The sequence below is a fragment of the Podarcis pityusensis genome, assembly GCF_964106645.2.
Source record: "Podarcis pityusensis genome assembly, chromosome: 5".
NCBI lineage: Eukaryota > Metazoa > Chordata > Lepidosauria > Squamata > Lacertidae > Podarcis > Podarcis pityusensis.
Window position 1 is genome coordinate 39,094,239 of NC_138032.1, and position 27,087 is coordinate 39,121,325.

Below are 27,087 nucleotides of genomic sequence, written 5' to 3' on the forward strand. Positions count from 1 at the left end.
CTACGCAGTGACGGTTGGATCTAACGGTTGCTATTGACGTTGGGGCTGGGGGGGTGCGGTGGATGGTTCTGACGCCGAGAACGGCCGGGAGTAGCGAAGCCGTTGGCCCCGCGGAGGAGACCCTGGGAGCCGCGCGGTGATGCGGCGGCGCTGAAACTCCGGGCGGAGGCGCCTCCCCCCCCCCGCCCCTACCAGAGCCGGGCCCGGGCCGTCGCCCTGCGCGCTGGGTTCACGGATCCTGCCTCGGCCCCTCCCCCGCATGCGGGGCCTCCCCTCCGCCTGAGGCGCCCCGGGAGGGCGAGCGAGCAAGGCCGGCATGGCCGGCCGCCTGGAGTAGCCGCCTGGGCCGCCGCCGCTCGGCGCGAAGAGGAGCTGCGGCGGGGGAGGTGGCGGCGGGGAGGAGGAGGAGCAGCAGCAGGCCCCGGCTCCGGCCCTGGCTGTGAGGGCGCTTCGATGCGGGGCTAGGAGCGCAGCCGCCCCTCGGCCTGCCTGCCCTGCCCGGGCGCGGAGCCGCGCTTTCTTCTCAGCCCGGAGCCGTCGGCCTCAGCGTCTGCGATGAACCCGGTGAATGCTACAGCCCTGTACATCTCCGCCAGTCGCCTGGTGCTCAACTACGGCCCCGGAGAGGACCCGCAGTGCCTGGCCGAGATCGGCAAGCTGCTGCCCTACTTCCGGCAGTCGCTCTCTTGCTGTGTGTGCGGTGAGTGAGGCGCTTTCTATTGTTCTGGGCCGCGGGCGAGCCGGCACCCTCCTTTTCCCTCCCTCCGTCCGTCCCTTTGGCTCGGGCTCGCCTCACTCGCTACACCCACTTGGAAATGGGCAGGGAGCAAAGCCTCCGCCGCCTTTTCGGGTAAACCTCGCTTGGCAGCCGAGAGGCGCGCGCGCCCCGCAGGGCGACTCGCTCTTCCCGCCCGAGAGTTGGGAAAGACCCCTCTCCGCGCTCCCCCCGCCGCCCGGCCTCCTTGAAACTGACCGGGAAATGGGCTTGCCGGCTCCTTGAGTAAATGCTGTCACTGACAGGGACACCCCGGGAAGGAGGGGGACACAGACAACAACAAGAACCCGAGTCACATGTCCCTCCTTTGCCGCTCTGTGGACGAGATGGGCTTCTGAAAACTTTGATCTTTTTAGAACTCTTCCTAATGGGGTTCCATACTTCGCCTGTTCGCTCAAGCGGAATAGCCTATGTTGATTTGTTAGGGCAAACTTTTTTTCCTAACACCTTAAAGACCAACTGTGTATGCTTACTTGAAAGTAAGCTTTATTATGGTCCTGTACTCCCAAGTAGGCGTGCATAAGATATCAGGCGAACACTTTTAGCGTGGCATAAGTTTAGACTGAAGATGAGAATGTTTTGCATATGTGTATAGTCGGTCTGTTACTCTGTGAAGTTAAAAGTTTTGGCAGTAGTGCATTTGGGAAGCTAAATATGTAAAGTGTGTTTGCTTTGTGTAGCAACACATTTGAAGTGATATATAATGTTCGCTGAGTTGGTGAACAAGGCAGTAGAGCTTGAGGGAAAATGTTGTATACTGGGAGGAAGGGGTAAGGTCATCCCTGTACTGATGGTGTTCAGTTTGTTTTGGTAGTTGGATAACAGACGTTCGCGTGAAGAAACACTCTAACCAGAGTATTGAACAACCTGCATTGTAAGGTTGAGCATAGGAGTACAGACTTCAAAAAATGTAAACAGTCTTAAATTGCATAGGGACATTGTAACATATTCTGTAATCACTCTTTATTAATGTACTGATAACTTCTGGTCATTGCATCTTAAAATTAGCAGAAATAGGTTAAATAGTTTAACTGCTACCATTTAGAACAGAGTTTGTGAGATTGCTTTTTGCAAGAGGGAACAAATTTTAGACTGTGTCAGGTCTTTAGCTCTTCATTCACATATTCCTTTAAAAAAAGAATTATCAATTACGTTGAAGGTATTAATTTAAAATAAAACATAACTTCTGAAGTTCATCTCCAGTGAATAAGTGAATGGAGCTGACTCGAGGCACCATGGCATCTCAGGCAGAGAATTCAGGTAGTTCCTAGTCCTCTGCAGTGCATAACTTGTCATTCCCAAAACTTAGTTGACACATCCATTTCTTATTGCTATGATCAAGCATTCTATTAAAGCCATTGGTTTACATTGAATTAAACAAAGTTTAACATAAGTTCTGTGTTTAAACTCTGTTGTGAAAGGGGAATAATATGGGTGATTTTCTACTAACCTGTCCTGTCAGTGCAAGGATTTATGCTTGTGTTGTGGCAATCCCTGCCTCCCCCCCTTTTGCTCCAGAGGGTTGGAACACCTAGAGCAGGTTTCAGGGTTGTGTGGTGGGAGGAGAGGGGGGAAGAACATTTTGTTGCACGAGCAGAAATAATTGCACTGGCAGAATGATTGCCATAATGCTATGTTGGATTTCACCCTATATGGTTAAATACCTGTCCTTTTCATTATGTCCATGGAACTCTTTGTACCTGAGGCAACTGATTCAACCTTGTGATAGGGCTGGCATTTGACACAACTGATACATTGGTGAAAAATCTGACAAAGCTAGCACATGGGTCAGTGATCCTAAACCCTTTGGACTTGTGGGTATGTGGAATCCTGAGAGAATTTTGTGGGCACTAGTCTCAAAATAGCTGCTGTGGGGCATGGAAAAAGAGAAAACATGGAAATTGGATTAAAAACAGATCCTCTTGTATTTTCATGATTTTTACATGGAACTTCCCCTAGGACACCATCAAATGTTGGATGATATATGTCTCCTTGGATTGATCTATATTATTATTATTATTATTATTATTATTATTATTTATTATTATTATTAAAATCTGTATATATACCTGCAGGTCTCAGAGCTGTTCACAAGATAAAATCACAATGTAAGAACACAAAATACATAATCAAAACAAAAACAAAAACAAAAAAGAATAACCCCCCCAACACATTTTAAAAGGGCATTGGATGTCAATCAGTCAAAGGCCTGGTTAAAGAGGAATGTTTTTGCCTGGTGCCTAAAGGTCTATAATGAAAGTACCAGGTGAACTTCACGGGGGAGAGCATTCCACAAACAGGGAACCACCGAAAAAAGGCCCATTCTTGTGCTGCCACCCTCCAGCCTCCGTGGTGGAGGCACATGAAGAAGGGCCTACACAGATCCAAGGCTTGTCACTGCCACCATGGTACAAAATGGAGATCTTCAGAACAAATCCATGTCCCATGGTAGCTCTGGCAAGCACTAGATAGTTGGTTTTTACAGTGCAATCGGTAGAAACCAATATCGGCTGTAATTTAATGATGTTTCATAGGGATATCTTTGGGAGAAGAAAAGGCTAAGAAGTAAACAATACACAAATCCAGAGTGGAATCTCTCATAAGACAGTTGGATGGTGTTTTGTATGCCTCCTTCTGGCAACTCCTGCAGCCGAGCTGGTGCCAAACTTATTGCTTTTCTTTTCTTTGGACCACATCAGTGAGGCCTAGATGGGGGTCTTGTCGTCTGGGCAGCCCAGGACCTCCATACACACTGCCCAGGCTTGCGCCTGGGGAGGTCACTTCACTGCTAATAATGCAGTGGTTTGACGTCATCCCTGGAGTCACACTCCATTGTCTTTTGAGACAGACAGATGCCAACATAGAATCATAGAATCAGTGTTGCGTGGAATATAGAATCGTGGAGTTGGAAGGGACCCTGAGGATCATCTAGTCTAATCCCCTGCAATGCAGGAATATGCAGTAGTCTCATATGGGGCTTGAACCTGCAACCTTGGCCTCATGCTCTAACCAATTGAGCTCTCTAGTTCTCCAAAGGGCATATCTTGTAAAAATCACAATGATTCTTGCAATGGAGCCTTATTTTTGTGCCACGATGGCACATCCACCACAGTTCACTGTTCCATCATTTTGTGGATAGCTTGAGAAGGGAAGGGAGAGTGACCAATGAGATGGGAGGGGGAGGGGCATGTTTAAACTTTTGGTAGATGCCAGAGAGCAAAGAGAAATTGATCTGAGAGCAAGAAAAACCCTTCTAGACATCCAGTTTGTTGTTTCTGTGGGTTCAGGTGCTCTTGCTGGCACAAACCTACTGGAAACGAATATACAGTGGTACCTCTGGATGTGAATGGGATCCGTTCCAGAGCCCCGTTCATATCCTGAAGTGAATGCAACCCGTGTCTGTGCGTGCGCGGGTTGCGATTCACCGCTTCTGCGCATGCGCGTGTCGACATTTTGAGCGTCTGAGCGAGCGGCGAAACCCGGAAGTAACGTGTGCCGTTACTTCTGGGTCGCCGTGGAGCGCAACCCGAAAACGCTCAACCTGAAGCAACTTCAACCCGAGGTATGACTGTAAAAGCACAAGACTCAGACCAGTGTAGGTTAGCAATAACCCTGACTGGAATCACTGGCGAAGGAAGGCGGGTGCGGGGTGTGTGGTACGCACCGGGTGTCAGCTGTGAGGGTGGGTGACATCGCCATGCCATCCCCCCATGCTCGCTGTGTGGGCAGCTAGCAGCGCCACCCCCGCTATCCCGGCGGGCGGTTAGCGGTGCCCCTCCCAAGCTCTCTGTGCGGGGCGGCGGGCGGCTAGGTGGCTAGCCCTGCCTCCATGGGCCGGCTAGCTCTGTCCCCGCGCCACTCCCTGTGCTAGGGCAGGTAGCTCCACCCCTGACTGGAATGTTGTTGTTGTTTAGTCGTTAATACATGGTGTATTTTGATTTACTGAGATTCTGTTACTCCATTGCTTGATGCAGAAACAGCTGGCTTGAATTTGATTTTAGAAAATTACTTTTTCCATTGTACACCAAATGCTCTGTGGTCTTTTCTGAAAGTAAATATTATTCCCTATCTACTGTAGGATTGCTAAACTTTAAATGCTTCAATTTTGGAATCAGTATGAACATTCTGTTTGATGTTGCTGACAGGATCAAGTTTACCTGGATCGTGCTTTTCACTGTTGGTCGAAATCCTATGTGGTCTCCTTTTATTGTGGTTGCTTTAAAAGGGCAGTTTTAACTGCTGTATACTTGCAGTAATGCTCACTATGTTAAACATAGCTTCCATGTTTTTATGCCATGCCAGTGGCAAAGGGTCAGGATTGAGGACCTGATAGATGGATTCCTTCCATGCCAGTGGCAAAGGGTCAGGATTGAGGACCTGATAGATGGGACCGAGGGACCACATTTGGCCCATAGACTGGAGGGTCCTGACCTTACCTTTGCTATTGGACATAAGAATAACAATTTGAGGTGTTTTGGTTCTCCTAGAATCATAGAGTTGTAGAGTTGGAAGGGACCCCAAGTGAGTGGCCACTGGGACTGGGCCTGCTGCCAATAAGAAAGTTCCCAGGTATCTCCTTTTTCAAGTCTGTTAACACATTTTCCCTTTTGTTCCAGATGGTTTCAAAGTAATTAAGTTGGAAACACTAGTAAGGAAAGGTATTTGTGTTGGAGCTGGACATTCTGGTAGTAAATAGAAATACATTGATTTTTATTAATGAAATTAAATTAGACATAATTCTTAGAACTGGAAGAACTGATAATTTGTATGATAGCGTAGCCATAATTGCTTAATAATAATAATAATATTATATTTAAACCTCACCCATCTTACTGGGTTGCCTCAGCCACTGGGGGTGGCTTCTAACACATAAAAAACATAATAAAACATCAAACCTTAAAAACCTCCCAATACAGGGCTGCTTTTGGGTGTCTTCTAAAATTTGCATAGTTATTTATCTCCTTGACATCTGATGGGACGGTGTTCCAAAGGGAGGGCACCACTACTGAGAAGACCCTCTGCTTGGGACTGATTGGTAAAAAAATGTGTTGAATACCAGCTCTTCCCTAGTTTACAATGACTGTTCATACACAAACAATATTTTTATGATAGTTAACCTGGTAATGAACAAAGTCCAAGATGAAATAATGACTCTTCTGCAAATCATCACCTCAAACACGGGTTCAGGAAGTGCTAATCCATAGGTCTCTGCCTAGGATGCATGGTATGTCATGGAGATTTGGATGCAGTTTAAAATGTAAGGTGAATGGAATTGATGGCATGTTAGAACCAAATTTCAAAGGCTATTATTGTTACAGAAACACACATTGATTAAGCAGGATATAAATTTTAATAAAACAGAATCAAAGAATGTGCTCTCTGTGAAATGAACAGTTTTGTTTGTCATTTGGTACAACTGTATGTCTTCCTGTAGGGGAGAGAACTTATTTGTTTAGCACTCAAAGGGCAATATTTTATATTTGGAATTATGAGGCTGTATACAGTGTTGCACAACAGAGGAATCCAATGCAACAATGGAAACCCTGCTGCAGAAACAAACCACAAGGCTTAGATTAACATTACATGTGAACAAGAATTCATGGTTTGTGTCTCTCCAAATAAGCCGCAACTAAAAGCTAAGGTTTGTTCTTAGCTTACCCTTCACAATAAGCCATGATTTAACTGTTTATTGTGACATGTGAACAGGACCAGTGTGTCAGTTGCCTGATTTGCAGCATATGAACATAGCTTTGTTTCTAAGTGAATACATGGTTAATCTGTGATGTCTTTAAAAAAACTGGTGGTGTACTTATTTTGTTCTTGAGAGTTTGGTTCAATTAGTGACTGGGAAAAAACTTTTACACAGAATGGAAGATTAGAGACAATTGCCTAAAATATATTCTAGGATTTAGAGTAATATGGTCTATGTGGAGCTGCACCATAACACTTAATCTACTGCATATTATATGTGCAAGGGCAGAGTGATGTAGGCACATGTTGGGCATCTTGATCCCCAGATCTCATGCACCTCATATACTGCTGGTTCTGTGTTGTGGTTGCTAAATGAACTGGTTGGAATCCTGTGCTGCAATGTGTGAGAGGAGGCCAGTGTCAGATTTGTGTCAAGGGCTGTTCATTGAATGTAGTAGATATGACACCTTCCCCCCCCCCCCGTGAGTGGAAATGTGACCTCAGACGGTGGGGAGGATCCTAATTAACCTAGTGACTGCTATTCCCTTGCTTATTAACCTTTCAGTGTCATAGTTGCAACAGTGACAATTGTGTGGTGATGTAGCATCAATTGTTACATTGTTACAATACATGGCTACACAAACATGACAGTTCAATTATGCTGCAAAACCCATTGTGTTAGTTGCAGCAGGGCTATAACTTCATAATGTCACATTATCCTGCACAAGGAGGTTTACTGGTGGGTCTGTTTCAATCAAATGGGGCAAAAGGAGGAAAGCTTAGTGCTCTAGAGAAGTTTTAAAGTGGTGTTTGAGGAAGTCGATGTTCTCACGTTGGTATCAGTTTTTAACAAAGCCTGGAATCTGTAAAACTTCAAGCTAAAAGAAAACAATACTGTATGAGCAATTAGGGGGATTGCATGCATAATAGGTAGCTTTCCTTTTGTTTCATGTGATGTAAGATATGGTGCGATATTTTCCATCAATATTGTATTTGTTTAAAAAATACAAGCTCCTGTAGTTTTAGAGGAAAATCCATCTTTTATTGCATGGTTGGTCAGTGTCTGCTGAAGGCTTCAAAACAAAATAGTCCCTTGAGCAGCAATTGAGAGGGGGATTTCTGTACTGCCAGAGTAGGCAGAAGGTAAATCCAGATCTACTGTAAAATATTTGGATGACACAGTAGATTGGTAAGGATTTCTGACTCCGTCATTTAACAATGGCAACAGCAAAATGACCCCCAAAATTATACTGCTGAAATGAAGAAAAATCGATTGGTGGGGTAATTAGAATCAATTATTGCATAGGATTGTGAGCTGAATTCAGTTTTGGTACTCAAAACAAACTTGAACTCAGAATATTTTCGTTCTAAGTATACAGTATATCTTTTGCAAATGGATCCAATTGGTGGCTCTTAGGATTCTAGTAAAAAATCAAAGTTGATAAGGCAAGTCTGAAGGGTGCCTATCTTTACTCCTAGATCTTCACTTTCCCTGTCTGCTAGGCTTGCGGCTCTCACATTTTTTCCAGTCTCAACTTTATAAAATGCTCTTATTCAGGACTCAAATTTTATAACCAGAATAAGGATCATTTTTACAACCAGAATAAGAATCTGCATAGAAAACTATATAATATATTTTTAGGAGATGCTTGATACTAAATGTGATTGTCCTGCACTGAATCTTACTACCGATTTTAAGACTGCTCTTCCTTAACAGTTGCCAGCTCCATTTCTCTCACTTCCTCACTTTCCATTAGTTCCCCTCCTGCTACCCTTTTTAGGAATTCTCTCGCAAGTCAGCTCCTCAGTACGTATAAGCGCTCAGATCATAGTGATGGCAGCCTCAAATCCCTTTCTCCTCTTTGTGTGGAATGCTGCTATGCTCACAGCTTCCTCTGAGGAAGGCCCTGAGAAATGTATGTTTTGGGCCAGAAAGAGTCTGGTGTCCTCACTTGATTTATATGCTTTCAGCTTTTTATTAAAGTTCCAACTTAACTTTGATACAGTGTACAATTTAGCACATCATTGTACAGTGAACAATTTAGCACATCATTCCTTCAATCTGCTTTTAGGTCAGTGATGGGGAACCTTCAACCTGGTAGCCAGATTAGACCTAGCAGGGGTGCTATTGGCTTGTGAGACCATTTCCTGAAAACCACGCCTAACTGGCAGCAGGTATGGGGAAAGTAAAGACAAGGGGACAATCAGGAGTCTTAAAGTACACTGAGGGAGACTGCAGCTATAAGCAGTAATTGGCAAGGGCAGCAACTTTGCAGAAATCAACCGAAAGAAAAAGTTTCTAATTGAACATCCCAATGTAGCCAGTCCATGCTTACAAAGGGCTCTTCCTTTGCAACCTGGCTTGAGTTCAAGCCAGACTTCAAAGGCAGAAAATAAAGAACTGGGAGCACAGTTAGTGTGCACTCATGTTTCTTTCCTTTGAAGCTGGCTAATTGATGTTGTGACATAGAATCATAGAATTGTAGAGTTGGAAGGGACCCTGAAGGTCATCTAGTGCAGTCATACATAACTAAATCATACCTGGCAGATGATCAGCCAACCTCTGCTTTAAAAACTCCAAGGAAGGGGCATCCATATGTTGGATATTCTGTGTGTGTGTGTGTGTGTGTGTGTGTGTGAGAGAGAGAGAGAGAGAATCATTTGTTCCAGAAACAGATAAGTCGTTTCAAGAAGCAGCAGAAGGCTGAGTTTGTTTTGATGCAAGGGTATTTTTTGTGGGAATTGTTCTTTGGACTTGCGCAGTATGACAGCAAGTACTGATAACTATGGTTCTGTGTAACTTGTAACTTGCTGTGAGTCTCTTGCTAGTGTCTTGTGGTGAGAGAAACACAGAGAGTGAGTCTTGGACTCTTGTTGGACTCTAAGCATGCTTTGACCACAGCAGTGGTGAATGTCTATATATATTTGCTACCAATATGCTTTTATGCCTATCAAGTAAACTTCTACACTTGACTGAATCTTTATGGCGTCCATGAGTGTTTATTGCCTACTGTGTATACCTTCAACCCCGAAGACACTTCTAAGGAAGGAGCTGCATTGAGATGTAACTCTGCTGAGTATAAATACAGGCACACACACGCAGCAAAAGTGATGCTGGACCCTATCCTTCTAAATCATCCATCAGAGGTTGATGGATTGATCCAACACTATATCCACCTCTTATGGGCATTTGCTCCATCCTTCATGTGACAGCACTTTAGTTATTTGAAGATGGCTATCATATCCCCTCTCAACCTCCTCTTTTCCAGGCTAAATGTACCCAACTCCCTCATCTGTTCCTCATAAGGCTTGTTCATCTTGGTCACCCTCCTCTGCACATGTTCCTAAACCGTATTATCTTGGTGGGATGCATGATGGGACAGCACCCACTGTAAGCACCCACTGGGGAACTACAATACGGCATAGCTCCCTAGTTTGTCCTCAATAACTGTTGGGATCTTGAGTCAGCTGTAATGTCTGACCATAGAGCGTGTTTGGTAGACCACCATGTAGACCAGGGTGGTCTATCCCATGGCCTGAGGGCCTCATGTGACCCTCAAAGCCTTTTATTGGCAGTCCTCAACAACATTTGACAACCCCACCCCCAGAAAAGACTCCCCACTGCCTTTCCAAAGCTAGGTAAAGAGGCACTGGGCTTTGGGAAGGTGTGAGGACTCTGACAGGGTCCTAGAGTACACCTGCCTCCTTCCCAAAGCTTAGTTTTCACTTTCCGAGCTTTGGGAAGGAGGTATGGGGTTCTAGGACCCTGCCACAGAGCCTTGAGTCTCCTTCCCAAAGCCTTGCTTAGCTGGCTAAGGGAAGGCAGCATGAGGGCCTAGGGTGTCTGTGTGTGTGTACATTTTTTGCCTCTCCCACCCCCGTGCACAGCCTGCAGGTTCTGTGTCAAAGTACGCTTGCAACTGACTTGGTATGAAAAATTGGACTACCCTGATGTAGACACTCTACCACATGCACTCTGGTTGGCAGCAGAAAAATAGTGCTGGATCAAATAAAGGCAGTGGGCAGTTAAAATCAGTGGATAGTTGGTTGGGGTAATAATTGGCAACATCACAGCATATTTGAAGGTTATATTGGCTGCGGAGCAGCAAATTTGGTTAAGTAACAGCAGAAGAAGATTCATGATGATAACCTGTGGTCCACAGGTTGCCCTTAAGTGTGTTAAGTTGAGAGTTGATTTGCCTTCATTAAAATTTCAACTCTCAATTAGCAGGGTTTTGTTGTTTGTAATTCAGTGAGCCATTAATAGTAGTATTGCCTAAGATTGCTTCCAGCTCATTTATGCTCTTAGAAAAGTTAGGTATAGAGCTTATCTGTATCTTTGTTCACAAAATCTCTACTACTTTTGTGGTGGTTATACTTTTATAAATGTAGTAAACTGGGATGGAGATTGGGCTCAGGCATTGCAAGCTGCTAATAAGCCGGCTTTCTTTAAAAATTATATTGCTCAACTTACTGTTGGCATTTAGTAAATGTACTGTTTTCCCTTAAATTAATAACATAGTGGATGATCGTCTGTTCCTATGTGCAGAAATGCACATGTTCAAGCTGTGTGTGCACAGGAGGGAGGATGCAGCAGGAGACTGAATTGTCCCTAATTGATTTTTGTGCGTATACTTGCAATTTTTCTTAGCCTGCTGCTTCTTTTATTTCAAGCTCTTCTCATTTTAATAACTTGCAGTTTCATTTATTGTTTATTTTTCTTCCTTTCTTTAATACAGAATAGGTAACTGCCTCTGCTGTATTTTCTGAGGAAGGGTTTCAGGTCCTTTGACTTGCACCGTCAAGTTCTGTATATCTATCTGTGTTTGTGTGTGAACACACACTATATGATACACACAGACCATTTTCAAGCATCTTTTATCATTTTGCTCCGATGACTGCTATTTCTTATTGTTTGTTTAACATTAATTGCCTAGCTACACATTATACTTGTCACATGAGCTCTTTTTGTAGAGTATTCTGAAGGATTCCCTGCCAAGAGGCAGAGAGCAACATTAGAGGGGATGGTAATTTCTTTTTGAAGGTAAATACTACTGGCTCTTTCTGTCTCTCCTCTCCTCTGCCTTTTTGCTCTCTTCTTAGCTGCTTGCTACATATCCCTATGATATGGTTAGAAGAGGGACGAACTGTGGAACTTAGCCACTAAGTGGAGAAAGAGCAACAATTCATCCTTCATTGTTTGTGTGATTTCTGCCCCTTCCAACTTTCTGTCCCCTTGTTGTGAACCCGTTGGAACTCTCATCAGCTAGAGCAGCCTTGCATGGTGGGACTGCACTCATGGGGTAAGCGTAGCGCATAGCAAAGCTTCATGTGAAGAATTTATGAGAATGTTTCAGCTTTATATCACAACTATAGCTAAAGTATTAAATAGCAGGTGCAGGTATCTTTTGGTTGACATGTTGAAAGTATTGAAAAGCTGATATACCTGATAGCTTTTCAGATGCGTTCAGTAATCTCTTTCTTACTGTCTCCTGATTTTTGAGCTGCTAGGTAGTGAGTGAGTGAGTGAGTGAGTGAGTGAAGGAAGATGTGGAAGTGATGATGGACAGACCTTGTATTCTTTGTGTTATTTTTATAATTTATGTTTGAAAAAAGTGATTTAAAAAACATATGTAAACCACCCCACTAATTTGCCACCGTTTGAACATTAAGGAATACATGGGTTTTTTCACCTAATTGTTAATCTCTGTTGACAAAATGAATGTGGAAAGTAGCCCTCTATTCTTCTTTTCTTACTTGTGACTCAATGTTGTGTTTTTCCTTTCCTATTTGAAAATAGGATTGGTGAAAGTCAGTGAAATTCTTAATTCAAAAAACTTTCAGTTCTCTAGCAGGGGCAGTACATTTCTGCTGCCAAGGTATAAGTATATTAAAAGAGTTGTGCCACCTTGCTGAATTTACTTAATTTTTGCCAAAGAATTCACTGTGACTTTCCCAAAAAAGTGCAGGGCATTTTTCAAGGGCTTATACCACTCTAGTAAGCACTAGTTTGGTGCAACTACCAGAGAACACATGGGAGGAGCGGGATTTGATCAGTCATTTGCTGATGGTTGCAAGAATTCTGTAATATGAGGAAATATTTGTCAATGATTGCAGAAGTATAGAATCTTCTGGGCTTTGCTTTAATTGTAACAAAGCCAAGTGAATATGGTGGAGCACTGAGAGTGAGAATATTTGTTTGGTGACAGATCTGAGTTTTTAAAATACTTTTTTTTTTCAATTTTAGGAGATCTGCTGCAAGATCCAATCGCACCCACCAATTCCACATGCCAGCATTATGTATGCAAAACCTGTAAGGGCCAGAAGATGATGATGAAACCATCGTGTAGTTGGTGCAAGGACTATGAGCAGTTTGAAGAAAATAAACAGTTAAGCATTCTAGTGAATTGCTATAAAAAACTATGTGAGTACATTACACAAACACCACTAGCACGGGATATTAAAAAAGCTGCTGAGACTTCTCCAGATCTATTGACTTTGCTTAAAGATGGCGCTGCACTCCATGAAGATACAGAAGAAGCATCTGATGAAGCCGTTGCATTGTGTATCACACATTCCCCATCACCTTCAACCTCAGAGCATGTTAATGAGCCTCCAGCATGCCGTTCTTCTGTTCCTGAAAGCACACATGAGTCTGATGTGAAAGGCTCCACTATTAATGGGTTGCCCAATTGCAATGGGCTGTCAGTAGATAAAATTGGAGCAAATATTCCTTCTCCTGAACAAGCAAATACAGTTGATGTATGTAGCCCTGCACCGTGCATAGAAACTGACGATAATTCTAGCAATCTTCAGCCTGGCCAGTGCTTAAAAAGTGACGATATTTCTAGCCAGCCTGGACAGTATGTAAAAACTGAAGCTATTTCCAGCAGTCTTCAGCCTATCTGTGATGCTGTTTCTCCTAGTAACTTGTGTGTGGCAAGCAGTGATACCTGCAGTTTCAGCAAAGACACCACCAAACCTGGTGATTCTCTTCTACTTAGTGTTGAGGAAGTGCTACGGAGCTTGGACTCCAACACAGAGGTCTGTGGTCCTAATCTTCAACATAGCTTGGAAACCAATATATCCAACGGCCCTTTTTTGCAGCTTTGCCCTCCACCTCCTAGCCATAGCATGTTCATGTCAATGGGTGCTTCACCTTATGGGATTTCATGTACAGCTGTGACACCGAAGGCGGTAAAATTAAATAGAAAGCGATCGCGTTCCGAAAGTGACAGTGAAAAGGTTCAGCCTCTTCCCATTTCCAGCATCCTTCGTGGCCCAACGTTGGGAGCCTCAGCCCCGGTAACAGTGAAGCAGGATACAAAGATGTCTTTGCAGCCTGTAGCAGCTGTACCAAATGGAGGCACCGCTCCTAAAATAGGCAAAACTGTACTCTTAGCAAATAAAGGCATGAAAAAGACTCTAGACCACACCGCCAAGAAACCCCACCCGAAATCCAAAACAGGAATGCTGAAAAAATCAAGAGCTGGCAGTCATGTGCCAGGTGGTCTAACAAAAACGGTGTACAAAAAGCCACAGGAAAAGAAGGGGTGCAAATGTGGTCGAGCCACCCAAAATCCAAGTGTTCTTACATGTCGTGGCCAACGCTGTCCTTGTTACTCAAACCGTAAAGCTTGCTTAGACTGCATATGCCGTGGCTGCCAAAATTCATATATGGCTAATGGGGAGAAGAAACTGGAGGCATTTGCAGTGCCAGAAAAGGCCTTGGAGCAGACTAGACTTACCTTGGGCATTAATGTGACAAGCATTGCCGTGCGCAATGCCAGCACAAGTACCAGTGTAATTAATATGACAGGGTCACCAGTAGCAACATTTTTAGCTGCCAGTACAAACGATGATAAGAACTTGGACGAAGCTATAGACATGAGATATGACTGCTGAGTCAATTTTTTTCTTTTTGATCTTTCTCTCCTGCCTTTGGTAGGGGGACTGCTATAATTTTGAGGGCAGCTATGGTTCTGTTTAACTTGCCGGAGCTCCTGCATATAGATCACTTGTATCAAGTGTTTTTCATTGCTATGTTGTGTGTTAGTGTCTGGGAAATAGTTTGACGGTAATTGCGGAGTTACCCTGAAACTGTCTTTAGTTCTTACAGCACCTCATAGTTTCAGATCAAATGCTAATGTAAATGATTTATAATACACAATTACTTTTGGGCAAATATTGACCTTGTACCAGTTCATGCTTTGTGCTTAATCAGAGATTGATTGAATATACAGCAATGGTTTCTAGTCAGTCCATCACACTTGTGGTAATTTATTATGTACCCATGGTTAGAGTCAGTGTCGCAGGAAATCAGCGTCAAGCTCATGCTGCAGTTGTAGTAAAAATGTCACAGCCAGTCTTCTCATACCACGTTATTGTGGATAGGGAGATTAGTAATTGAGCACTTTAAACTTGTTCAAAAATTAAAGTCATTTTAATTTTCCATCTAGTGTATGTTGTCCTGAAGCAAAGAAAACTATGAAACTGGGCCCTCCTGTCAGATTTGAACACTCAAGATTCTCAAATATATGTTTCTTTTTCTCTAGAGTAATATTTCAGAAATAGTAATAGAAGTTCCATTGTCATGAAGCAGCCTTTGAAGACATTATTATTATTATTATTTTATTATTTTTGGAAGAATTTGCAGATTGATGTCACTAGTCTTTTGCATTATGTGTCATACTGTAAATGCTAATCTTCAAGATATTATTGTGGAGTTCATTATGAAATAGGTAATGTATATTTTGCAATGTGCTAGTTAGCTACAAAATAAAAGCAATTTAATTCTCATGCCAAAATTACTGAGACATCATTGTATATGTTAGTTTCTAGCTGTTGGCAAGAGCATACCTCCTCCCGCTTCACACAAACATGCTTGGAATAATAGCAGCATGATGACACTGTGAGGGCATTGACTTTCTGCTGAGGTCCTCCCATGCAGCTACTACTTCAAGAGCCTAGTGCCTGTTTCCCCCAGCCTTGCTTGCATAAATCTGCTCCTATCTGGGTGGAGTCCTGGATGGGATTAGACACCAGCTGGATGCACCAAGAAGAGACACAGCAGGGCATTGGTTGAAAGTGACTAACATGCTGCTGTGTACCCAAGTTTGGAACAGCAGGGATGTGCCAAGCATGGAATTGGTGTGGTGGATGTTGCAAGTTAATCTTGGAGCCCATCGGAGCTGTTCTACCTTCTGCTCCACACACAAGCTTTTGTCTTTAGCTTATTTCCAATTATACCATGAAAGAAACAGCAAACCGTAAAGTTGAAAATATACCACTTTGTATCAATCCTCCTATTGTTGAGATGTGTGCCTAGAACATGGTTAGCCAGTGTGGTAGCATCCCGATGTTAGATTGCAACTCCCATCATTCCTGACAATTGACCACGCTGGCTGGGGCTGATGGGAGTTGTGATCTACATCACCTGAAGGTCACCATGTTGGCTGCCTCTGGTCTAGCATGTAAGTTCTTCAATTTGCGTATCTATGGGCTGACTAGAATGGAAAAGATTACCCTGCTATTTTAAGGACAATAGTTCAATAACCTGTTTGAAGAGAAGTGATGCCAGAATTTCTAAAACTCCTTTACATTTGCCATCTAGTTGTTCATTAAGTGACATTGCCAGGGAATTATGACATTAGACACTTTGGATTTGGCACAAAGCATGTACAATGATGGTTACTAGGTCTGAAAAGTAAGCAAAAGGTTTTGGACACCAATTGGATGATGCCTCCTTTTTGTTCTGTAGTGTACCATGGTGTCATTTTATGTGAATGTGGTCAAATAGCGTTTTTGTTGGCTTTTTGGTTTGTTTCCCCCCTGTCTTTTCTGTGGGTAGGGCAGGGTGTGTGTGTTTGGGGGGGGGGGTTAAAGCCATAGAAAGAAGGATGTGATGTACGTGTTCCGTATGTACTTTTTTTGTTTCTGTTTTGCAAGAAGAGTTGAAAAATATTTTTGATAATGAGAGTAAATGGTGGAAAATGCTCTTTAGTATTCTCGTCTCTTTTTTTTGCCAGCCCAAACTCCTGAATTCTGTGTTTAATTTTGAGGTTTACTATGTCCTATTAAAACATAATTAGTTAAATATTTGTGATTTTTGTGTGGACCAAATGGGATCTGCCGTTATCTTCTTCAGTGTTCTAACCTTTACTTATTAGTGTAAATCCAATTATTATTTCAGTGTCTGTAAGAAGACTAATCAAACAAACCAAAAGCCTGGAGTGCTATTCCCACTGCCTGGGTATTTTCTGCAAATGTCTGTAGAACTGTTTTTTTTCAAGACTGCTACTAGTATAGTTCTGGAGCTCCAATATGTCATGAGTATGCCTTGGTCCCCAAATGTGGGAATGATTTCAATCTATCTCACAGCTATATTAAACAGTATTCCAGTAGCTGATGATTAAAATCAACTGTTCTTTGGAACTGCTTATTGGAGATTCCAGATCTTTAATGTATTGCTGGTGGTAAATTCAGGTTTGTTTTAAAAACTAATTTTCTTCTACACTGCCAACATTCTTAAACTGTGTATTAAAAATTGAGCTGATTAATAAATGCCATTTTTTAATTTTTATTTTGTTAAACTACCCAGGGAAACAATTTGATACCATTTAATACTCTGAATACTTGGTTTCTAAAGGAGACTTTTTGTTTCATTTCATTAAAAGTTGTTTTGTTAATTTCCTGCAGCTTCAAAAATTTAATAAAGCAATGGGGATAACTCATGTTGGTAATAAGAGGACTGTCAAATCAATGATCTTGCATCCCTATGCTTGGGTGCCATTTTTTCTATGTTGCTTCCTAGACTGCTTTAGCAAAGAGGTGCTTCTATAGTCATTTGCCAGAAGGAACAAGAGGATCACTTTGGGCTGCTTTGCATATACATTATCTTCTTTTTTTAAAAAAAATGTTGGTTGAAAAATAGTGTTTGTAAAGTACAACACAAGTGTTTTTCCCATAATAAAAAACACTTGCACTGCACTACAGAAATTACTGCCACGTAGGAAAATTACTAAAACCCGAGCATGGAGTCAAATGAAGAAGGCAGAAAAAGGCACTTTGGAGCAGCTGTGAGCACTTGAACACATTTTTAATTCTGGATTTATGTATCGGACCAGGTTTGTGTGATCCCAAAAGAAGTCCAATTGTGCAGAAATCAAGATTCAGGACAGGCAAAAGAATGTACCTCTTTATGCAGCACACAGTACAGGATGTAGCCATGGCTTTAAAAGAGGTTTATACGAATTCATGAACGATAAGGTCATCAGTGACTATTTATGTTCTCCCTCCATTTCAGGCACTGCTTTTGAGTACCAGTTGCTTGGATACCCAGGTAGGGAGAATGCTGTTACGCTGTCATGGCCCTCTGATTGGCCACTTTGTGAAAATAGGCTGCTGGACGAGATGGGTTTTTTGTTTGATCCAGCAGGCATTTATATTAATATGCTCTTACCTAATATATTGTAAATACTTCAAAATCAGTAAGGGTACTACACAGGCATTATAGATGGTAGCCGAATCTCACTCTTGAAGAAGAGTCGCTGCTACATTCCTAATTGCTCAAAAGCAGCACACCTGCTACCCATTGCTATCTGAGCTGTAGATCCAGGAGACGTACTCCATGGTGCAATTTTTTCTCTAGGGCAGTGTAACCTACCTCCCCTGCTTGAGCCAAGACTTTTCACTGATTTGATGAAATTGAAGAAATTTAATAATTAAAAATACAACAGGGTGTTGCAAATATATTGGCATTTCACTCCAAACTAACATCATTTTACCCAACCACTGTACATAAATAGCAGGGAGGGCAAGAAAGAAATCTTAGATTAGGCTACGAGTGGTTATGACAACAGTTGCTCTGAGCATGCTTCAGTAGGTAAAAACAACCATCTCAAAGCAGTGCCAATTCCGTTAGGTTCTTTGATGGTCTGTGATGCTGAGAGATGCTATAGTCCAGTGTAAATGGAACTGTTTAGTCATACAGGAATAAACCTGGATGAGCCTTGGTGTCACATAATGCTCCTCTTGCAGCACAGCCACAAGGAGATGTGAAGCATCTGCTTCCATTTTTAATCTCTGGTCTGTTGTTATATCCATCAAGGACAAACTGCTTAATCTCTGGTTTCTTAAAACAAGCCAGGGTCACACCATGGTTTCTTATTCTGGCTTGTTCCAAGAAACCGTAGTTTAACCACAGTTCCCAGGTCTGTCATAACAAGAAACTCCAGTTAATTTAAACCAGGAAGCCTTGCTTATAAAGTCCTTTATCATAAGCTAACAGCATCTGCAGTTAAAGGGACACGGGTGGCGCTGTGGGTTAAACTACAGAGCCTAGGGCTTGCCGATCAGAAGATCAGCGGTTCGAATCCCTGCGACGGGGTGAGCTCCCGTTGCTCAGTCCCTGCTCCTGCCAACCTATCAGTTTGACAGCACGTCAAAGTGCAAGTAGATAAATAGGTACCGCTCCGGCGGGAAGGAAAACAGTGTTTCCATGTGCTGCTCTGGTTCACCAGAAGCGGCTTAGTCATGCTGGCCACATGACCCGGAAGCTGTACGCCGGCTCCCTCGGCCAATAAAGCGAGATGAGCACCGCACTCCAGAGTCGGTCATGACTGGAACTAATGGCCAGGGGTCCCTTTACCTTTTTATCTGCAGTTAATGGTGCAGTCACAGGCAGTAATCCAACTTGACCAGATTTATAGAGCAATTCTTTATGTGCTTATTTGGGAAGTGCTTACCGGTGGTATGCAACTAAGTTTTATGGACCTAACTTAGAATGTTCATTAATTTCAATGAGTCTACCCTAAGCAAAACATAGTTGAATACCTTCCAGAAAGGAAGAATAGTATAATAAACATCTTTATTAATTTTCAGAAAACTTAAGTGACAATATGACCTCACATAAACATCAAAATGAAAATATAAATGAAAACAATAATGACAATGATAATAACCCCCCAATTTACATTCAAACATGTAATTAACCCTCTGATATTGCATATCTCAGGTACGGGGAGAGCACAAAAGGAAATCGGTAAGTACAACCGAGCAACTACAACAGAGCAAGCAGTATCACAATCAAGGTAACGGTCTGATTATTTTTCCTCTTCACATGTTCAACAGTCCAACAACAGAGTCTTGTAGAGATTTTCACGACTGTAGACAAACCGTCGAAGTATAGAACCCAGAGATGAGTGTATGCCAAAGGAGGGGAGTAACTTTATTCTACTTCATAAACAATTTTTAAAATCCCTTTTGACCTCTCCACACTAACTGTCTGGGTCAGTTTTTCTAGAAGTACAATTTGCCTGATTTGGTACCAATGCTCAGTATTTACCTCTTTCAAATCCTTCCAGTGTCTAGCCACATGAGATCTGGCTGCCACTAATAAATGGCTAACAATTGTTTCCATTATGGCTAACAAGTGTTTCCATTATAAGTGTAAGTACTGGCCTGGAAGGCCAATTGTGGCATGAGATGAACCCATTGGCCTGTGATGAAACTAAGTTCCTGAAACACTTGCACCCAAAATTCCCGCACCTCTTTACAATTCCATTACAAGTGGAGGCAAGTGCCCATATGTCAATTCCAACTTAGAGGGAAAGTCTGGGTACGTGTAAGATAATCTCCTTAAATACTGTCAATGGAGAAGTTTTAATTATGCCTTCCTAGCAGTTGCTGCCAGGTATTTAAAGGGCAGCTTAGACTTCAATGTATTACAGTCCTCTTGATTATGATGTTAAGGCCATGTTTCCACAGTTGATTTTTTTAAAAAAAACATATTTAATAGTGTACAAACTGTAAAAAGAAACACTTTAAAATCTGGTACACAATATTTTTAAATATCAATGAACAGCATCAATTGCCATTTTTATATATTGGATACAATATCTCTCATCGCTATTAGACTACCAAACAGCTTTTGCTCAAATTGCATGAGCTGGCAAGTAGCACTCTTTCTTGACTGCCAGTTTCAGAAGGAATTAATATTTGAAATGCCGATGAAATTATAGGAGATAACCTTGGTATTAACAACCCTGCCCTATGCTTCCAGACTCTGAACATTGCCATAGTAAAATGATTTATGATCTAGAAAAGTGAGTGCAATTTATGCTTTCAGAATGGAGGGATATTAATTGGGATTCCTTCTGCTATGGTCTTTGAACTAACACAACAAATGCTGTTTTATTCTAATTTATGTTAATTCACCCATTAACCTGGTTCTCTAATTGGGCTCACTGTTTCATTCTGTCTTCTAAAATAAAAGACTGATATCACATTTCTTATTTGGTTCACCTCGTAATAAATCTCAACATTAAGGGCATCCCTTCCTGAGCTGGTTTAAATAAAATGGATTTCCTAATCAATGGCATTGTTGAGCCAAAGATAAATTTTCTTTCCTTTGCCATTTCTGAAGCTGCTTCTTGGGGACCCAAACTGGCAGGGTTTGAAAGAAATACAATAATGTTTTAAAAAATAAGCATCATGACTCCCACCATTAGACAGTCCATGATACTAAGATTGATTCTTCCCCATCTAACTACATGCTTATTAATCTGTTGTCACACGTTCCCATAACTGACTTTCTATAACTTAGATTCCTTGTAATATACATTCCCAAATACCAAATCTTAGAGTGACACAGCGGAATCTGAAACACTGAGGGAAGAGCTCTCCGAATCTTGGGCATATGTACCTCCAGCTTATTAAAATTAACTTGGAACCCATTCACTTCCTCAGAAGTGTGGAGCTCTTTTTAAAAGCTGTGCCACCACATTTAACGACTGAGAGGTGGTCAGGCTTACGTATATCAATGGCACACATGCCTAACAAATAAGAAGTATTCCAAATATTGACTCCTTTGATATCAGGGCTGCTTTGAGAATTGGCATTCAATGTAATAACTTGTGTATTGCAATCCTATGCATGTTTATTTTAATGATGCTCCAAATTATGGGATAAATGGGGCTTGCTGTTTTAGAATTGCAAGATGATTGGCATTAATGTTTTATACTAATAGCAATCTGTATGTGACCAAAATGAAACTGACAAAAAGCATGCAATTCAAAAAAATTCTTACATAATGAAGTTGAAATAGATAGGATTTGGCACAAAGACCAGAATACACACCAGTCCAGATTGGGTTGCTCATTTGCTATCCTGTAGCCTTGCTCTTATTCCAACTGATTAAATGTGGTAGTAAATTCTGTAGCGTACAACGTCACTTATTTCAGACTCCATTCTAAAACTTTTCTTTTTAATTATTTCTGTTTCTGAGATACAGCACATTAATTCCTATCTTGTGGGGGGAAATTAATGAGACTCGCCATTTTTAAAAATATTTTTAATTGCAAAAAAGGAAATACAAAGGAAAATAGCTAAGGCAAAGCCTTGCCCAGCACAAGTAATCCTCGGACAACTGTGTCAAACAAGTTTCACAACTTTTTTTTGTACATCTTAGTTCCTGCAAACCTTAACACATAACAACAAAGCATGTTAAAATACATGAATAAACATTAATTACAAGCATTTCTCCAAATTATTTCGTGTTTATAGTCTCTGTGACCTTCATTAAAAAATATTTTTGCATAGACTTCGCATACTGTGATACTCAAAGATATTCTTAGACCCAAGAGTTATTTTGGCATTGTGGATGAACTTTTTGGTCTTTTAAGGCTATATATTTTAAGCTAAACCCAAGATGCTCTTGGAGCGATCTTGGGAGAGCTTTTGTGTTAAATCCAGACAGTTTTGTCCAATTTTACAAAAAAACACTCTTACCAATGAACCTGATACTCGGCTCAGCTCTGTGCCTTCTGCACAATACTGCCTCTCAGTGGCGGCCCAAATAAAGTAGAAAAATCAGTTACAAAGTGCGTGAGGCACCTCCAAAACACGAACACTGCCTAAAAACTTGATACCAATTGCAGCATTCATTTTTAGTAACCATGTTTCTCTCTCATTCCACTTTAACCAGTGGAAGACAGACTTTGTCCCAATAGGCATTAAAGGACATGCATCACCAAACAAGTATTGCTTGAGCAGTTTATTGAAAGGAATTTCTGCAATATAGCAGTCTGAATTATACTAACCCCTTTCATATGAGGTAGGTGTTATTATTTCTACTCTTCAGACAAGAAATCCGATATACAGCATTAAGAGCAGATAAAAACAAAACGTTCAAAATTTGACTAAAAAATCCTTTACAGACTGTTGTCCAAAAAGGTATTTTTGCACACGTGCAAAAGTTCAACAAGCTTTTACTAGTGGTGCATAGCAGGTGCTTTGCAGAACTGGGAATAAAACATAGGGAGTCTAGCTCCTAGTTATGCTCCAATTAGGCTACAAGTATTCCATAAGAACATTTATTTTTACAATACAGAAAATTTTACAGTGTTTTTGAATACAAATTTGCATACAGTTGACCTGTCGACACATCATTCCTATTCAAATGTAGTGCTAAATGTAAGTGGTAACCTAACGGATTACCACTTATAAAATTATTCACTAAAGTTATCTGCATATCTACACTATTGGCTTCAAGTGAAACGATGCTAATAATTGCCTCTGCCATTTACTTTATGGCAAGTAAGATATGGCAGCTCAAGTTAACCCTTTTTTTTCCCAAAAATGAAAATAAGCATAATTGTGTTTAGCCAAAGAAGTATGCATAATTTTAAAACGGGGTGCCTCTAGAGCACCAGTGTAGTGGAACAACAGTTTAAATGAGTTAGCAATGGTGTGAAGTAGATCCTGGTAACACCAAGGAAACACTTTATGCGAAGCCTGTGCTTATTTAAGATGCTGTGTTTGGATTCTCTAGAGAAAACAGTTAATCACCCAAACTACATGGCGTGGGTGGAACAGGGTGAGGAACATATTGACACATTAACCCATTCCTGATTGGAATTGTAACAGGAGTGCAGTAAACCTTTCCAAACAGCAGACCAGTCTACCAACTTACATGAGACTAGTCTAAAGTCTTGTTCAGTACGCAGCTGTGTTGGGAGGCTGGACGTCGCAGGTGCAGCATGGCAATAACCACTCTAATGTGGAATAATGCTAACTTAAAATAGTTGCTCAAAAATAATGGTGAAATCAGTGTCAGTTCCACTAAAAATACTAAAAAAAAAATGCATTTTACCAACTCCTTTCTCCAATGTTTGCTCTATAATATGTAATAGTATATATAAAACCAACTGATGTACTAATGAAGAATTGCATGGAATCAAAGGTTTGGATAAAATCTTGTGAACTGTATAGCTAGCACAAATGCTATGAGATAAAATCTAATACTCTGGGGGAAATGAGGTGTGAACTGAATATTTCTTCCAACAACTCAGAATTATGGGATCCTCCAATTTTCCTAAAATTACAACCCCCCCCCCCAAAAAAAATCAGTGTGAATATAAATGGTATAGATGGCATGGAAATGAAAACATTTTCTGTCTTCTATCTTTATCACCAGCAGTCTTTTTAAAAAGTGATAAATCCCATACTTCTTTATCATTTGCACCATTTATCAGACTGTATATCAAGGGGTTTTCATTCTAGAACCCTTCTTATAAGCTCTGTTGCTAATACCTGGTCTGGAATTAAAACTTGATTGAGGTTATCTATTTATTTAAAATATATATTTATTGAAAACCAGCTTTAAAAATGTTAACTTGTTGTGTTTACAGAGAGCACCACAAGCCTCTGACCAAAAAACTTCCACTTCTCTAATTCCAACTACAAACGGTTTTGCTTAAGTAATTAGTAGTGTGGAAAAAGCGCTCTGCACAAGAACATGCCTTATGCTGAATCAGATCATTGGTCCATCTGGCTCAGAACTGTCTGGCCGCAGTTTTCCATGTTTTTACATGGGATTCTTTCCCAGCCCTGCTTGGGGATGCCAGAGACTCAGCCTGGGACCTTTTGCATGCAAAGCATGCGCTCAGACACTGCACCTGGCACTTCCATAAAATGGCGTATATGTGTATGCATGCGTACAGATAAAGAACACAGGGTAAAGTACAGGCCCCCTTCTGTTTGTGACCAAGGCAAATCACCGAGATGAACCTCAGAGCCCTCACACCGTAAGCGAGAGTCATACACCTGCATCAACAATCCAGGCAGATGCTCAAATACACTCTTCCAGATTGTTATTATACAATGCAGTATTCATGCTCCAGGACTGGCACTGAAATTAGGTTCCAAAACTCTAATACCATTTTAACCTATAGCAGAGGAAGTTAAATTTGGTATGCTGGCATTTTTTAAATTTGATTTTGTATCTGAAAAAAGTGCAAACAATTTCCTATAATTCAATGCATGATTATTCCTATTATTTTAACACATTTTATTACAGAATTAAGACAAAAGCAAGTTCAATACCAAAGTATCCAAACTTACAATCCATACTGTTTAGCCTGCACAAACTATATTCATATTAAATGGGTTTGAACCAAGGCAATGCTTTTAAGTCTGGGATGCAAATCTCAGTGGCTTTCAAAGAAATTTAGTGCCTAATTCTAAAACCTGCTTTAGTGCCACACAACATTCCCCCATTGTGCAAATGAGGAAACACCAGAATCTAGCGTTTTAATTTCTAAAGAGCAAGAACCACAAGCGAAGTTTGGGGGAGGTGAGGGTGTCACTGATTTTAATGGAGCTTTCTGAGCTCCAGTCAATTTTGCTGCTGTATCAGGGTTTTTGTTTAATATTTGGCAGGGCATATACCCTGCACCTCTCATTCATGAGAGGTTCACACCCTAGATTTTAGTTTTAAAAGCTAAAAAAAATGGTGAACAATGCAGGAAAGAGCTATGCTATTTCTTGCAGCAGTGTTTTGGGTTATTTCCTTGCAGTAACCGCTTGATTATGTGGGGATATATGTGACATGATCTTTCTACAGAGATATGTAGGAGTATTGCATTCCCTAAGATTAAACATGTACGAGGGGCTCTTGTACTTTGTTGGAAAAGCCGTAAGAAAAAGAAAGCTCCTCCTGTGGAGAGAGGCAATTAAGATCAAATAGCCTGGATTTTTCTAGAATAAACTTTAAAAAACAAACAAACCCAGTAGCTTTATATTGGATTTGAATAAACTCTTGGGATCGCCCCCCCCCCGCCTATTCATTGAAAATCTTCCTGTGATGCTTATCCAGTGGAGTAATCTGAAAATATTTCTAGGAAAACATGTAGTTTTTGTCACAATTATGTAGCAAGGTGAGAAGGAAGCTGAAGGTTCAGTTTCTAAGTATAAAAAGAAGAGAAAAGAATCCATGAGGCAGGAAATAATTTCTTCAACTTGTTTTAAATTCTTTGGTTTTCTACAACCATGGATTCTTTTCAACCCTTTCCATGCTTCGTTGTACAGTGTAGCCCTTCTAGCTTCTCCACAGTTTCTAAATATGCCTGCGGAAGCCCACCCATATCCACACACATTACCATACTGCTGGAAGTTACCAAACTGCAGAAGCAAGTAATTATTATTTTTTAAAAAAGATGGTGTTACAGTTTCAAATGTTGGTTATTTTCTCAAGGAAAAGAATGAAGTAATTCCTGAAATGTAAGAACTGAGGACTCTCCCATTTAATATCAACAGACCTTGGAGACACTTCTTCAATATGTTTAGGTTGATAGATCTGAGATAACTAAGTGGTCTGACTTTTCTTCAATTTCAGGTAGTGATAAGAGTTCATCTGTTTCATAGTCGTCATCAAAAGATCTACAAAAAGGAAGAAAGATATTAAGAATGCAGATGGTTTACATGTTTGGTTATAACTGAGGTCTTTTACTTGGATCATTTTTCAGTAAGTAAAACAGCTATAAATCTGAGGTATTTATAAAGGCGTAGAGAGCAGAAATGTAAGTAGTGGATCCAAATGGCCATGATGGTTCCATTTGAATCTTTAATGTATAACATGCTAAAGCATTTGGTACCACTGCTTACGAATTTTTCACTTTATCACCTTAATACATTTTGTAGAAGGCTCAAAACAACATGCAAAAGAAGCCGATTTCTCTGCCCTCATACAGGGGTACCTTGGTTGTCAAACTTAATCCATTCCGCGAGTCCGTTTGACTCCTGGAATGGTTCAAAAACCAAGGCGCGGCTTCCGATTGGCTGCAGGAGCTTCCTACACGCAATCAGTAAGCCGCGTCAGACGTTTGGTTTCAAAAAAATGTTCGCAAACAGGAAGACCCTCTTTTGCTGGAGATAATCTCCAGGTATAGGCAAGTGCATCTGTGCTGCTCATTGTGGGAGACAGTTGCCGGGGAGAGGGAGAAATAGGGGTCCCTGAAATGCAGTTTTTTCCAGAGGTATGCTGGACAGAACAGGATATACAGAACAGGCTTTTTTCAGAGTTTGGCCCTGGAGAAGAAAAGTGCTTTCGCTGATGTGAAGGTGCTTCCAGAATAACCATACTAGCATAAAACATTGCTTATCTTCACTCAATCTTGCTTACCAAAGCCAACTCCTGAAAGACACATTTTAAGTCATAGCAATTTTCTGTGTCAGTGCCTGGTAGTGTACTATAAACTAAAACATAAGGAACACAAAGCTCTTATCCTTTCTCTGCCAAGGCTGAGTTGCCTCTGGGCATGCTTTTAATATGCCAGGGAAGC

General features: G+C 41.2%; 2 protein-coding genes across 10 annotated transcripts in view; one reads left to right on the forward strand and one right to left on the reverse strand.

Moving 5' to 3' along the window:
• Window positions 1–547: 547 nt before the first annotated feature.
• Window positions 548–27,087, forward strand: part of MSL2 (MSL complex subunit 2) — a 28,281-nt gene continuing 1,741 nt past the window's right edge. Inside the window, exons 1-5 of one of the 6 annotated variants that reach the window (XR_013986700.1) lie at window positions 548–700; window positions 12,714–13,510; window positions 17,772–17,807; window positions 19,482–19,508; window positions 26,142–26,270. Coding sequence is in view for 5 of the 6 variants with exons in the window: in XM_081006678.1 (XP_080862804.1) it covers window positions 556–700; window positions 12,714–14,371 (1,803 nt within the window). In the remaining variant the exon portion in view is untranslated. Of the gene's footprint in view, window positions 701–7,186; window positions 7,397–8,538; window positions 8,642–12,713; window positions 16,462–17,771; window positions 17,808–19,481; window positions 23,861–26,141; window positions 26,271–27,087 lie in introns of those variants that run through there. The other 5 variants (XM_081006682.1, XM_081006681.1, XM_081006679.1 and 2 more) reach the window with 5 other exon arrangements.
• The window catches only part of PPP2R3A (protein phosphatase 2 regulatory subunit B''alpha), a 39,910-nt gene continuing 34,625 nt past the window's right edge, over window positions 21,803–27,087 (reverse strand). For 3 of the 4 annotated variants that reach the window (XM_081006662.1, XM_081006663.1, XM_081006665.1), the window contains one exon: window positions 21,803–26,185. In XM_081006662.1, the coding sequence (XP_080862788.1) occupies window positions 26,089–26,185 (97 nt within the window). In that variant the 3' untranslated portion in view covers window positions 21,803–26,088. The remainder of the gene's footprint in view (window positions 26,186–27,087) is intronic. The other variant, XM_081006664.1, reaches the window with a different exon arrangement.